This window comes from Melanerpes formicivorus, unplaced genomic scaffold (assembly GCF_026170545.1).
Source record: "Melanerpes formicivorus ecotype bairdi unplaced genomic scaffold, bMelFor1.0.p_v2 SCAF_73, whole genome shotgun sequence".
NCBI lineage: Eukaryota > Metazoa > Chordata > Aves > Piciformes > Picidae > Melanerpes > Melanerpes formicivorus.
Window position 1 is genome coordinate 564,000 of NW_027142425.1, and position 15,213 is coordinate 579,212.

The 15,213-nt window shown below is 54.3% G+C and overlaps 1 protein-coding gene across 1 annotated transcript in view; it reads right to left on the bottom strand.

Annotated features, from left to right (window-relative positions):
* Positions 1–4,574: 4,574 nt before the first annotated feature.
* The window catches only part of LOC137453892 (5-hydroxytryptamine receptor 2A-like), a 67,207-nt gene continuing 56,568 nt past the window's right edge, over positions 4,575–15,213 (bottom strand). The window contains exon 3 of the mRNA XM_068163575.1: positions 4,575–5,500. Coding sequence (XP_068019676.1) covers positions 4,668–5,500 — 833 coding nt within the window. The 3' untranslated portion in view covers positions 4,575–4,667. The remainder of the gene's footprint in view (positions 5,501–15,213) is intronic.

The following is a 15,213-nucleotide window of genomic DNA, read 5'->3' on the forward strand; positions in this document are numbered from 1 at the left end:
CTGCATGGAAGTAGTCCCAGGAAGAGATGAGGAAGAAGGAAGGACTATCAGCTTCAGTCATAGGATCACAGAATTGTCAGGGCTGGAAGGGACCTCAAGGCTCAGCCAGTCCCAAGCCCCTGCCATGGGCAGGGACACCTCACACCACAGCAGGTTGCTCACAGCCACCTCCAGCCTGGCTGCAAACACCTCCAGGCAGGAGGCTTCCACCACCTCCCTGGGCAACCTGTGCCAGGCTCTCACCACCCTCATGGGCAACAACGTCTTCCTCACAGCCAAGCTCAATCTCCCCACTTCTAGTTCTGCTCCATCCCCCCCCCCCCCCCCCCCCCCCCAGTCCTATCCCTCCCTGACACCCTCAAAAGTCCCTCCCCAGCTTTCTTGGAGCCCCCTGCAGATCCTGCAAGGCCACCAGAAGGTCTCCTGGGAGCCTTCTCCTCTCCAGCCTGCACAACCCCAACTCTCTCAGGCTGTCTCCAGAGCAGAGCAGCTCCAGCCCTCTTCTCTGGGTGGCCCAATGCATCATGCTGGCAGCCACCCAGCAGCAGATGCAGTGCCTGTGCTGCATTCTGATAGCATCCTCAGAGGCTGCTGCTCACAGTGCAGCACACTCAGACACTCAGCAGGATTTCCCATTTCTTCTGCAAGTCTGGTGGGATGAACACAACCAGCTTAGGGCACAGGCAGTTCCTGTCAGGAAAAGGCAATTTCTCCATGCCCAGAGAAAGCTTTGCTGTTCTGAAGACTTTCACAGACAGCGATGCTCAATGCATCCACTGCAGCATCTGGGTTAGTGAATGAAGATGGCAAACACTTGTAGACAATACTCCACACAAGGAGAACTACATGGAAGGCATCACCCTAGAGGCACAGTGCCAGCCAGACGTGCTGCCTTGAAGGCAGAGGGGAGGATCAGTTCAGATTATCCATGGTGTGCATTAAAAGCAGATTACTTAAGCTGCATTAAATGCTGCTGTGGGTGCTCTGGTTGAGATGTAAGTGGCATTAATGAGATGTCCTATCATTTACCTGGGGACTCAAATGGGCTGTATCACATTTAACACTTCAATCAGATTAATCTTCCATGTAGACCAGCTCCAGGTCTGCTTCCCTCCTGTCCCTGGCCATTGTTTGCTTTTCAACCTCATCACCAGCTAATTGTTCTGGTCCCATACTATGCCCTCCCCATCCTGAGGCAGAAGAAAGGAGCAGGGGCCTTTGTTTAGGCCTCTCTCCTGTGTGCTTCAGCTCACAGCCCCAGCCAGCACCACCTGTACAGCAGCCCCTGCTCACCACACACAGCAGCAGTTCATCATTGCACTGCAAGTCCCAAGAGGTTGAAAACCAAAAGCAAATGCTAAAGAAGCTAAGGAATAAATAGATGTGAGGACTGAGCCCTTGTTTTTCTCCAGGTCAACCAAAGACCCTGATCATCTGAGCAACCTGTGAAGCCAGTGCCATTCACACTGAGCACAGCTTGCTCCTTCCCAGAGCTGATGCTTAACTGTGAGATCCCAGGAGGGCTTCCCATAAGTCAGAGGCCCTTCCATCTGTAAGGTGGTTGAAGCAGGCCACTGGGGCTTCTCATGCTGCTTCTCCAAGGGTGCAAGTGATCCCAGCCAGGAGCACAAAACCACACCACAACTGAATTCCCCATCTTCCTGAGGGGAGCTGGAGACTCCTGGGGAATTGAAAGCAAACAAGAGGATTGGAGAGGGAGTCAAAATCTAGCTGAGGTCCTTTGGAAAGAAAACAGTAGGATTGGAGTGGGTATCAAGGTCTAGCTGAGATCCCTTGCAAATAACACAAGAGGGCTGGAGAGGGAATCAAATACTAGCAGATGTCCATTGGAAAAGAAACAAGAGGATTGAAGAGAGAATCAAGGTCTAGCTGAGATCCCTTGGAAAGATCACAGGAGGATGGGAGAGGGAATCAAAATCTCAATGAGGTCCCTTGGAATGAAATGAAGAGGACTGGAGAGGGAGTCAAGCTCTAGCAGAGATCCCTTGCAGGGCAAGGTTACCCCAGCACGCCGGCAAGCCACTGCCCATCCCAGGCCACGTCTGGCTAGGTGCCTGCAGAGCCACCAGGCTGCTGCTGCCTTTCTGCCAGCATCCTGTGCAGCCCTGCCATGGTGTGGACCAAGGTGAGGATTTAAAGTATATATTTACTGTCAACTTGAGAAAAGAAAGGTCTACTGGCCCAGAAGACTTAGGAGCAGGTATTCTCTAGCTAGCTATTGTCGTGCCACTCTGGACACCAGCAAGTGCCACCTGAGATAAAGATTCAGCATTAGGAGGAGGAGGGTTTTTTTTACTTGTTTGTTTGTTTGTTTGTTTGCTTTGCTCATGCACTGGAAGAAGAATTCAAACACTTTTGTTTTTCTTTTGTCCATGACATTAGGCAAAGTAACTGATAGCTCTGATCCAGTAGGAACAGTAAATTATAAAACAGTAAAGTATAGTCAGAGAGAGGATTCTCAGTACTGAACTGGAAGGACAATTCCTTTGGGTTTGGTGGGGGTTTTCCCTTAAGAGAAAAAAAAAGACAAGAAAAAAGAAAAAAGGAAAAAGAAAAAAGAAAAAAAAAAAGAAAAAAAAGAGAAAAAAAAGGGGAAAAAGAAGAAAGGAAAAAGGAAAAACAGGAAAAAAGAATAAAAAGAAAAAAAGGGAAAAGAAAAAAGGAAAAAGGAAAACAGACAAAAGGGGAAAAGAAAAAAGGGGAAAAAGAAAAAAAGGAAAAACAGAAAAAAGGGGGAAAAAGAAACACAAGAAAAAAGAAAAGAGAAAAAAAGGGGGAAAGAAGAAAGGAAAAAGGAAAAACAGAAAAAAAAAGGAAAAAAGGGTAAAGAAAAAAGGAAAAAAGAAAAAAGGGGGGAAAAGAAAAAAGGAAATAATGAAAAAGGGGAAAAAAGAAGAAAGGAAATCAGAAAAAAGGGGAAAAAGAAAAAAGAAAAGGGAAAAACAGAAAAAAGCAAAAGAAGGAAAAAGGGAAAAATAGAAGAAAGGAAAACAGAGAAAAGGGGAAAAGAAAATAGGAAAAAATAAAGAAGGGGAAAAAGAAAATAAAGGATAAAGGAAAAAAACAGAAAAAAGGGAAGAAAAGAAAAAAGGAAAAAAGAAACAAGGGAAAAACAAGGGGGAAAAAAGGAAAAACTGAAAAAAAGGGGGGAAAAAGAAGTAAAAAAGAAAAAAGAAAGAAAAAGGAAAAAAAGAAAAAAGGGGAAAAAGAAGAAAGGAAAACAGAAAAAAGAGGAAAAGAAAAAGAAAATGGAAAAAGGGTGAAAAAAGGAAAAAGAAAAAAGGGGGAAAGAAAAAAAAAAAGAAAAAAGGAAAAACAGGAAAAAGGAAAAAAAGAAAAAAGGGGAAAAAAAACCGAAAAAAGGGGGAAAAAAAGGGAAACCAGAAATAAGGAAACGAATAAATGAAAGGAAGAGAGAAGCAAGAGGCTTTGTTGAGAGTGCAATATTTACATCGTCCTGGGCCCAACACGTACACGTTTACACCATGCCACCTCATCCGCAGGCAGACCTCAGCCAGGCCACCAGAGCGCCTCCGGCTGCCCGGGGAGGAGCCAGGCTGACAGGCAGCTCAGCCCCTCTGGAGCCAGGCTCACAGGCAGCTCAGCCTCTCAGGAGCCGGGCTCACAGGTAGCTCAGCCCCTCAGGAGCCAGGCTCACAGGCAGCTCAGCCCCTCTGGAGCCAGGCTCACAGGCAGCTCAGCCCCTCTGGAGCCAGGCTCACAGGCAGCTCAGCCCCTCTGGAGCCAGGCTGACAGGCAGCTCAGCCTCTCAGGAGCCGGGCTCACAGGTAGCTCAGCCCCTCTGGAGCCAGGCTCACAGACAGCTCAGCCCCTCTGGATCCAGGCTCACAGGCAGCTCAGCCCCTCTGGAGCCAGGCTCACAGGTAGCTCAGCCCCTCAGGAGCCAGGCTCACAGACAGCTCAGCCCCTCAGGAGCCAGGCTCACAGACAGCTCACCCCCTCTGGATCCAGGCTCACAGGCAGCTCAGCCCCTCTGGAGCCAGGCTGACAGGCAGCTCAGCCTCTCTGGAGCCAGGCTCACAGGCAGCTCAGCCCCTCTGGATCCAGGCTCACAGGTAGCTCAGCCCCTCTGGATCCAGGCTCACAGGCAGCTCAGCCCCTCTGGAGCCGGGCTCACAGGCAGCTCAGCCCCTCTGGAGCCAGGCTCACAGGCAGCTCAGCCCCTCTGGAGCCAGGCTCACAGGCAGCTCAGCCTCTCTGGAGCCAGGCTCACAGGCAGCTCAGCCCCTCTGGAGCCAGGCTCACAGGCAGCTCAGCCCCTCTGGATCCAGGCTCACAGGCAGCTCAGCCTCTCTGGAGCCAGGCTCACAGGCAGCTCAGCCCCTCTGGAGCCAGGCTCACAGGCAGCTCAGCCCCTCTGGATCCAGGCTGACAGACAGCTCAGCCCCTCTGGAGCCAGGCTCACAGGCAGCTCAGCCCCTCTGGAGCCAGGCTCACAGGCAGCTCAGCCTCTCTGGAGCTGGGCTCACAGGCAGCTCAGCCCCTCTGGAGCCGGGCTCACAGGCAGCTCAGCCTCTCTGGAGCCAGGCTGACTGGCAGCTCACCCCCTCTGGAGCCGGGCTCACAGGCAGCTCAGCCTCTCTGGAGCCAGGCTGACTGGCAGCTCACCCCCTCTGGAGCCAGGCTCACACGCAGCTCACCCTCTCGCTCACAACATTGCAGCTGTTTATAGAGAGCTCGGAGGTCCCTGGCCGCAGCTCCAGCCCCTCCTCGGCCTCCTCCAGCTCCACGCTGTTGAACTCGTTGCCGTTGCGGTAGCTGGTGAGGGTCAGGTCCTTGCCGCACAGGGCCGTGGAGGCCACGTTCAGGCACTGGTTGTGCCTGGGGGCGGCTCTGTGGGCGCCGCGGTAGTGGCAGCGGATGTAGCTGGAGAAAGCCCTGCGGTAGGTCTTGTTGAAGAGGGTGTAGACCAAAGGGTTCACCCCCGAGCACACGTACCCCACCCACACAAAGACGTCCAGCAGCTCCCCCAGCAGGTCCCTGTCGCAGGCCTCCTTGCAGAGCACGGACATGACGTTGGTGATGAAGAAGGGGCACCACATGACGAGGAAGAGGAAGAAGACGATGCCCAGGACCTTGGAGGCCCTGCGCTCGTTGTTGATGGACTGCATGGTCCCCTTGCGGAAGAGCACGGCCTCCCTGCTGGCCGGGGAGTTCAGGTGCGAGGCTCCCTCATGGTTCTGCAGCATGGAGACGTGCTCAGGGTTGTTCTCCTTCTTGAGGCAGTTGACGCTGCTCCTCCTCTGCTTGGACACCTCCCCGCACAGGAACACCGACGCCTGCCTCTGCAGCACCTGCACCGTCAGGCAGTAGGTGATCACCATGATGATGAGGGGGATGAAGAAGGCCATGAAGGAGCCGATGAGGACGAAGTTCTCGTCGTTGAGGACGCAGGTCCCGTTGACAAACACCCTGGAGTCATCCTGCAAACCAATAACCGGAATGGGCATAGATATTCCTAGAAGAAGGAGACCAGAAAAGAAAGGGTTACCTGCATGGCTGGGGGCCCCAAAGGGGGAGCAGGGCTGCTGCAGGTCCGGCATGCAATCGCCCTGCTGACCAAAGCTGCCAGAGAGAAGGTACTGCTCCCAGCTGGAAGGGATCAGCCTCACCCAACAGCACTCCTGAGAGAGCAGCTCCAGGACGTGAGCAACTCCTGAGAGAGCAGCTCCAGGATGTGAGCAACAACTGAGGGAGCAGCTCCAGGATGTGAACAATTCCTGAGAGAGCAGCTCCAGGATGTGAGCAACAACTGAGGGAGCAGCTCCAGGATGTGAACAATTCCTGAGAGAGCAGCTCCAGGATGTGAGCAACAACTGAGGGAGCAGCTCCAGGACGTGAGCAACTCCTGAGAGAGCAGCTCCAGGACGTGAGCAACTGAGGGAGCAGCTCCAGGACGTGAGCAACAACTGAGAGAGCAGCTCCAGGACGTGAGCAACAAGTGAGAGAGCAACTCCAGGATGTGAGCAACAACTGAGAGAGCAGCTCCAGGATGTGAGCAACAAGTGAGAGAGCAACTCCAGGATGTGAGCAACAACTGAGAGAGCAGCTCCAGGATGTGAACAATTCCTGAGAGAGCAGCTCCAGGATGTGAGTAACTCCTGAGAGAGCAGCTCCAGGACGTGAGCAACTCCTGAGAGAGCAGCTCCAGGATGTGAGTAACTCCTGAGAGAGCAGCTCCAGGATGTGAGCAACAACTGAGGGAGCAGCTCCAGGATGTGAACAATTCCTGAGAGAGCAGCTCCAGGATGTGAGCAACTGAGGGAGCAGCTCCAGGACGTGAGCAACAAGTGAGAGAGCAGCTCCAGGATGTGAGCAACAAGTGAGAGAGCAGCTCCAGGATGTGAGCAACAAGTGAGAGAGCAGCTCCAGGGCGTGAGCAACTCCTGAGAGAGCAGCTCCAGGATGTGAACAATTCCTGAGAGAGCAGCTCCAGGATGTGAGCAACTGAGGGAGCAGCTCCAGGACGTGAGCAACAAGTGAGAGAGCAACTCCAGGATGTGAGCAACAAGTGAGAGAGCAGCTCCAGGATGTGAGCAACAACTGAGAGAGCAGCTCCAGGATGTGAGCAACAACTGAGGGAGCAGCTCCAGGATGTGAAAAATTCCTGAGAGAGCAGCTCCAGGACATAACTCCTGAGAGAGGAGCTGAGAGATGCCACTTGTCACTGGCCTCCTTTTGGACACTGAGACGTTGATTGCAGCTGAGTGCAGCCATCCAGCCAATGCCTTATCCAGCCAATGCCTTATCCAGCCACTGGCTTCTGCCTTTGTGGCCCCTTCTCAGCTATCTCAGTGCAAGCAGAGGGTGGTCTCTGCAAGTTCTGCTGCCCAGGAACGTCCCCACAAGCAGTGTGAAACTGAGAGGGAGCCCAGAGACAGCCTTGCTCCATTTCTTGGAGGAGCCAGTGAGACAGCTAGATGGAAAGTCTGCGGCACGCAGCCACCTGATTCCTACCCCCTGACTCGAATACAGGGCTGAAAAGCTGAACAGCAGGCTACAGGAGAGCAGAAAAAGACACAACTAAAATGGGAATCAGATTGAGATGAGAGTCTGAAATCAGAAGCCCAGCTCCAAGCCCTCCAGCTGAAAGGGAGGAAGACTTAAATGACTCAATTATAGTAATAACAACTGGAGCACAGCTGCCAGCTTCTCCTCAGCTCAACACAGGCTACCCAGCCTCAGGAAGCACAGCATCTGCCAAAGCTCTTCTGCCCTGGAGGCACAGCACTTTTTCTAGTCATGGACTTCATGGCACAGAAGAGATTAAGAACGAGGATGAGCAGAGGGCTGGAGCACCTCTCCTGTGAGGACAGACTGAAGGAGTTGGGGCTGTTCAGTCTGCAGAAGAGAAGGCTCCCAGGTGACCTCATTGTGGCCTTCCAGGATCTGAAGGGGGCTACAGGAAGGCTGGGGAGGGACTGCTCAGGATCTCAGGGAGTGATAGGACTAGGGGGAATGGAATGAAGCTGGAGGTGGGGAGATTGAGGCTGGAGGTGAGGAGGAAGTTCTTCCCCATGAGAGTGGTGAAGCCCTGGAATGGGTTGTCCAGGGAGGTGGTTGAGGCCCCAGCCCTGGAGGTGCTTAAGGCCAGGCTGGATGAGGCTGTGGCCAGGCTGATCTAGTGTGGGGTGTCCCTGCCCATGGCAGGGGGGTTGGAACTAGGTGATCCTTGTGGTCCCTTCCAACCCTGAATGATTCTATGATACTATGATTCTATGTTTCCCATTGCAGCACTGCCAGCAGCTGTGCTGATGGCACCAAACTGGGAGCTGTGGCTGACACAGAAGGGTTGTGCTGCCATTCAGCCAGAGCTGGACAGGCTGAGAGCTGGGCAGGGAGATACTGAATTAAATTCAACAAGGGCAAGGGGAGAGTCCTGCACCTGGGAAAGAACAACCCCATGGAGCAGGAGAGGCTGGGGTCTGACCTGTTGGAGAGCAGTGAAGGGGGAAAGGATCTGGGGGTCCTGGAGGTTGACCATGAGCCAGCAATGAGCTCTGGCGGCCAAGGAGGCCAAGGGCAGCCTGGGGTGGATCAGAAGGGCTGTGGTCAGTAGGTCAGAGAGGTTCTCCTCCCCCTCTGCTCTGCCCTGCTGAGGCCACAGCTGGAATCTTGTGTCCAGTTCTGGGCCCCTCAGGCTGTGTTCTGTGTGAGCTGCCCTGGGTGACCCTGCCCTGGCAGGGGCTTGGACTGGGTGATCTCTGGAGGTCCCTTCCAGCCCCTGGCATGCTGTGACTCTGTGATTCCACAGAGTTCTGGAGAATACATCTGCAGCTTGTCACTAACATCAAACTGCCGTTCAGCAGTAACCTTGAGAAAGGATTGCTTCTGGAAAGTGATAATTACAAATGTCTGCTGCCATTGTGTGTCCTCATGCAAGTGACAGTTCCAGGATTCACATCATCTTCATGGCCCTTCTCTGGGCCTGCTCCAGCAGTTCCATGTTCCTCTTGTGCACCCAGCTCTGGGGCCCCAGCACAAGAAGGACCTGGAGCTGCTGGAGAGGCTCCAGAGGAGGCCACCAAGAAGAGCAGAGGCTGCAGAACCTCCCCTGTGGGGCCAGGCTGGGAGAGTTGGGGCTGTGCAGCCTGGAGAAGAGAAGGCTCCAGGGAGACCTCAGAGCAGCCTGCCAGGACCTGAAGGGCTCCAGGAGAGCTGGGGAGGGACTTGTGACAAGGGCTGGGAGTGCCAGGATGAGGAACAATGGCTTTGAGCTGGGAGAGGAGAGATTGAGCCTGGAGATGAGGAAGAAATTGTTGAGAGTGAGGCTGGGGAGACTCTGGCACAGGCTGCCCAGGGAGGCTGTGGCTGCCTCCTGCCTGGAGGTGTTGAAGGCCAGGATGGATGAGGCCTTGAGCAGCCTGTGCTGGTGGGAGGGGTCCCTGCCCATGGCAGGGGGCTGGAGCTGGATGAGCTTTAAGGTCCCTTCCAACCCAAAGCATTCTATGACTCTGTGGCTCTAGGATTTGGTTTCCTTCCCCTCTAGAGGCTGATGTTTATCCAGCACCCTTGGCAATGCTGCTGCCTCCTTTCTGATCTGCTGAGCTATTGCCCTGCCTGTGCCAAAGCTCTGGATCTGCAATAGCCTTCACCCCATCAAGTCATTGACTCTTTATCATCAGAGACATCTCTTTAATGCCTTGGCTCCACCAACCCACAGGCACTGGGGCAGTGTTGGGAGAAGGACACAAAGAACTCTGAATGAGATCAGTGGCATCCCCCTGGGGTCCTATCTGCATGGAAGGGTTTGTGCTTTAGAGCTCCCCATAGCACAGTCTGTGCAATAAATCCCAGCAAGTGGCAGTCCTGCAGCAGTCCTCCTCGAATTTATGTTCCTGCTTTAGCCCAGGGAAATCAAATCAGGATTGGAGATATCTTCACTGTACATTTGGGGAGAATAACCTAGTTCTGGGACAGGAGGAATGTACAAATCAAGAGCACTGATGGCAGCTTCAAACTGCCTGAGTGTGAGAGACCTCAGCTCTGCTAACGAGCAGAGAGGAGGGAGCTGCTGCTCTGGGGGTGTCCCTGACCTCCCTCCTAACAAAGTGGAGATTTCAAACAGAAAGCACAGGAGAGAGGCTGCACCAGGCCTTTGATTGCTCTTGTCTCCCATCCAGGCAAATCCCCTCATTAACCTCAGCAGCAAGAAGGATGCTGCTGGAGGAGCTGCCAGCACACATTCATTCAGCTGACAGCAAGCCTGCAGCACTGCTGAGTGGGCAGCCTTGCTCTCAGGTGCAGCCCATGGCTCCACCTCTCACTTCTGCTCTCTAACTCCTTCTTCAGTAAGAGATTTATGCCTGAGCCACCCCACAGCCCAGCCCTAGAGGGAACCAAATCTGTCACACAGTATCGTAGTGTCACAGTAACACCAAGGCTGGAAGAGACCTCCAGGATCATCGAGTCCAAGCTGTCACCACAGACCTCATGGCTAGACCATGGCACCAAGTGCCACATCCAATCCCCTCTTGAACACCTCCAGGGATGGGGACTCCACCACCTCCCTGGGCAGCACATTCCAATGACAAACAACTCGCTCGGTGAAGAACTTTCTCCTCACCTCGAGTCTAAACCTCCCCTGGCACAGCTTGAGACTGTGTCCTCTTGTTCTGCTGCTGCTTGCCTGGGAGAAGAGACCAACCCCCACCTGGCTACAACCTCCCTTCAGGTAGTTGTAGAGGGCAATGAGGTCACCCCTGAGCCTCCTCTTCTCCAGGCTAAGCAACCCCAGCTCCCTCAGCCTCTCCTCACAGGGCTGTGTTCATGGCCTCTCCCCAGCCTTGTTGCCCTTCTCTGGACACCTTCAAGTCTCTCAATGTCCTTCTTAAACTGAGGGGCCCAGAACTGGACACAGGACTCAAGGTGTGGCCTAACCAGTGCTGAGTCCAGGGGCACAATGACCTCCCTGCTCCTGCTGGCCACACTCGTCCTGATGCAGGCCAGGATGCCCTTGGCCTTCTTGGCCACCTGGCCACACTGCTGGCTCATGTTCAGGCAGCTGTCAATCAGCACCCCCAGGTCCCTCTCTGTTTGGCAGCTCTCAGCCACTCTGACCCCAGCCTGTAGCTCTGCCTGGGGTTGCTGTGGCCAAAGTGCAGCCCCTGGCACTTGGACTTGTTGAATGCCATCCTGTTGGCCTCTGCCCATCTGTCCAGTCGGTCGAGGTCCCTCTGCAGAGCCCTTCTGTCCTCTAACTGACCAACATCTGCTCCCAGCTTGGTGTCATCTGCAAACTTGCTGATGAGTGACTCAATGCCCTCATCCAGATCATCAATGAAGATGTTAAAGAGCACAGGGCCCAGCACTGATCCCTGGGGCACACCACTGGTGCCTGGCTGCCAGCTGACTGTGGCACCATTCACCACCACTCTCTGGGCTCAGCCTCCAGCCAGTTCCTAACCCAGCTCAGAGTGCTGCTGTCCAAGCCAGGGGTTGACAGCTTGGCCTGGAGTTTGCTGTGGGGGACAGTGTCAAAGGCCTTGCTGAAGTCCAGGCAGACTACATCTGCATCCCCCAGGCATCCACCCACATCCACCAGGCAGTCACCTGGGCATGGAAGGAGATCAGGTTGGTCAGGCAGGACCTGCCCTTCCTAAATCCATGCTGGCTGGACCTGAGCCCTTGGCCATCCTTCAGGTGCAGTTATTGCCCCCAGGATAATCTGCTCCATCACTTTCCCTGGCACTGAGGTCAGGCTGCCAGGCCTGGAGTTTCCAGGTTCCTCCATCCGACCCTTCTTGTGGATGGGGACCACCTTGGCCAGTTTCAGTCACCTGGGACCTCTCCAGTGAGCCAGGACTGGAGGGAAATGATGGAGAGCGGCTTGGCAGCTCTTCAGCCAGCTCTCTCAGCACCCTAGGATGGATCCCATCCGGTCCCATGGACTTGTGAGTGTCCAAGTGGCTCAGCAGGTCCCCAACTAATTCCTCATGGATTACCAGGGCACTACACTGCTCCCCGAGCCCATCGCCCAGCTCCGGAGACCACTCCTCCTGAACTCCTCCTGCCTTGCTGTTAAACATTGAGGCACAGAAGGTGTTCAGGACCTCAGCCTTTTCCTCCTCTGCAGTCCCTGTGTTCCCCTCCAGGTCCAATAGGGAGTGGAGGTTCTTCCTGCCCTTCTTTTTAGTGCTGATGTATTTGTAACAATGCTTTTTATTGCCTTTCACAGAGCTGTTCAGCTTCAGTTCCAGCTGGGCCTTTGCCTCCCTAATTTTATTCCTACATAATCTAACAGCTTCCCTGAACATACCTGGAGAAGCCTTCCCCTCCTTCCAAAGGTGATACAGCCTCTTCTTCCCCCTTAAATCCTCCAGGAGCTGCTTGCTCATCCAGGCCCAGAGCCTTCCCCTGGGCTCATCTTTCAGCACGTGGGAACTGCCAGTTCCTGTGCCTTCAAGAGCTCCTGTTTGAAGTAGCTCCAACCATCCTGGACCCCTTGGTTCATGAGTGTTGGGCAGCAGGCATTGTCCCTCAGGGATCAGTGCTGGCACCAGGCTTGTTCAGCATCTTTGTTGGTGCCAGGGGCAGTGGCACTGAGGCTCCCTCAGCACCAAGCTGTGTGGTGCTGCTGACAGCTGGAGGGAAGGATCCATCCAGAGGCACCTGGACAGGCTGCAGAGCTGGGCCCAGGACAGCCTCAGGAGGTTCAACAAGGCCAAGGGCAAGGTCCTGCAGCTGGGGCAGGGCAATCCCAGGCACTGCCACAGGCTGGGCAGGGACTGGCTGGAGAGCAGCCCTGGAGAAAAGGCCCTGGGGGTGCTGGGGGAGGAGAAGCTCAGCAGGAGCCAGCAGGGAGCACTTGCAGCCCAGAGAGCCAAGCAGAGCCTGGGCTGCAGCAAGAGCAGTGTGGCCAGCAGGGCCAGGGAGGGGATTCTGCCCCTCTGCTCCACTCTGCTGAGACCACAGCTGGAGCTCTGGGGCCAGCTCTGGAGCCTCTGTGCCAGGAAGGCTCTGGAGGGGCTGGAAGGTGTCCAGAGCAGGGCCAGGAGGAGGAGCAGAGGGCTGGAGCTGCTCTGCTCTGGAGACAGCCTGAGAGAGTTGGGGTTGTGCAGGCTGGAGCCAGGCCAAGGGGGAATGGTTTGAAGCTGAGGCAGAGCAGGGTTAGAGTGGAGATGAGGAAGAAATTGTTGAGAGTGAGGCTGGGGAGACTCTGGCACAGGCTGCCCAGGGAGGCTGTGGCTGCCTCCTGCCTGGAGGTGTTGAAGGCCAGGCTGGATGAGGCCTTGAGCAGCCTGTGCTGGTGGGAGGGGTCCCTGCCCATGGCAGGGGCTTGGAGCAGAAGATCTCTGAGGTGCCTTCCAACCTGATCCATTCTATGATTCTTTTTCCCTGCACCAGTGCAACTATGGCCAGTGTCAAATGAGGAAGGAAGCTCTGAGGCTGCTGGCCAGCCCTCCAGGCACCAGGGCAGTGCTGTGTGAGCTTCTCCCTTGCACCCAAGCTCACTTGCCCTTGGTCAAGCAATGCCAGGTTGATGTTGTGAACTTAGGGCACCTGTCTTGAAGGCATTTGACAGTTGTATCAACCCACCCTTTCCAACTGAGGTGGCAGCAGATTCCAAAGGAAGGCAGTGCTGTTCCATCCCCATGCAAGGACAGCCTTGCACAAGCTCATTGCACAGCACACTGCACTCAGTCACAGCACACACACTGCTCTGCCCTGCTGAGGCCACAGATGGAATCTTGTGTCTGGCTCTGGGCCCCTCAGGTCAGGAAGGAGCTCAGGGAACTGCTGGAGAGAGTCCAGCACAGAGCCACAAAGATGCTGAAGGCAGTGCAACATCTTCCTCAGGAGGAGAGCCTGAGGGAGCTGAGGGCTCTGGAGCTTGGAGAGGAGGAGCCTGAGAGGTGAGCTCCTTGCTGTTGCTAAAGCTGTGCAGGGGGAGTGCCCAGAGGCTGGAGCCAGGCTCTGCTGGGTGCTGCCCAATGCCAGCACAAGGGGCAGTGGTGGAAGCTGAGGCAGAGGAAGTGCCATGGACACAGGAGGAAACATTTTGTCCCTGTGAGGGTGCCAGAGCCCTGGAGCAGGCTGCCCAGGGGGGCTGTGGAGTCTCCTTCTGTGGAGATCTTCCAAGCCCACCTGGCTGTGTTCTGTGTGAGCTGCCCTGGGTGACCCTGCCCTGGCAGGGGCTTGGGCTGGGTGATCTCTGGAGGTCCCTCCCAGCCCTGAACATTCTGTGATTCTCCTGCTTGATGTTGATGGGGAACTGGTTTTGCCCTGCTAAGAGACAACTGTCCAGCACCAGTCAGCAAGTCATGAACCAGGTCCCTCTAGACTCAGCACTGTGCACCCTCCTGCCAGGCAGCACCTTGAGCAGCTGGTGAATGGTGCCACAGCCAGCTGGCAGCCAGGCACCAGTGGTGTCCCCCAGGGATCAGTGCTGGGCCTCAGCCTGTTCAATATCTTTATTGATTATCTGGAGGAGGGCATGGAGTCCCTCAGCCCTAAGTTAGCAGCTGACAGCAAGCTGGGGGCAGAAGTTGATCTGTTAGAGGGTTGGAGAGGCTCTGCAGAGGGAGCTGAACAGGCTGGGCAGATTGAGAGAGGCCAAGGGCAGGAGACTGAACGCATCCAAGTGCCAGGTTCTGCACATTGGCCACAACAACCCCAGGCAGAGCTACAGGCTGGGGTCAGAGTGGCTGAGAGCAGCCAGGCAGAGAGGGACCTGGGGGTGCTGGTAGACAGCAGCTGCACATGAGCCAGCAGTGTGCCCAGGGGGCCAAGAAGGCTAATGGCATCCTGGCCTGCATCAGGAACTGTGTGGCCAGCAGGAGCAGGGAGGTCATTGTGCTCTGTACTCTGCACTGGTTAGCATTGAGGGAGCTGGGGTTGCTTAGCCTGGAGAAGAGAAGACTCAGGGGAGACCTTCTTGCTCTCTCCAACTCCCTGAAGGGAGGTTGTAGACAGGCAGAGGTTGGTCTCTTCTCCCAGGCACCCAGCACCAGAACAAGAGGACACAGTCCCAAGCTGAGCCAGGGGAGGTTTAGGTTGGGTGTTAGGAAGAAGTTTTACACAGAGAGAGTGATTGCCCATTGGGATGGGCTGCCCGGGGAGGTGGTGGAGTCGCCATCAGTGGAGGTGTGCAGGAGGAGACTTGATAGGGTGCTTGGTGCCATGGGTTAGTTGATTAGGTGGTGTTGGATGATAGGTTGAATGCAATGATCTTGAAGGTCTCTTCCAACCTGGTCTATTCCATTCCATTCCATTCCATTCCATTCCATTCCATTCCATTCCATTCCATTCCATTCCATTCCATTCCATTCCATTCCACTCCATTCTATTCTATTCCATTCTATTCTATCTTCCTTTGCAGTCTAATAGCTTCTCTTTCTTTTTACCATTCTCATGGGGTTGGGTTTGTCTAATATCTTGTGAGGGGTTTTAGTTATTTGTTTGTTTAATAGCTTCTTTTTTCCTCTCTAATATCTTCTTATCCTGGTTGAGAGCTTCTTATGCTGTTTAAGATCTTCTTTTCCTGTTTAAGAGCTGCCTCTTCTGGTTTTATGTTTTGTTTAATAGCTTCTTGTTTTCTGTTCAAGATCTTCCTTTTCTGTTTAGTATTTTTGCTTAATATACTCCTTTTCTGTCCAATATCTTCTTTTTATGTCTAAGGTCTTCTTATCCTCATATCATAGTATCACAGTATCAGTCAGGGTTGGGAGG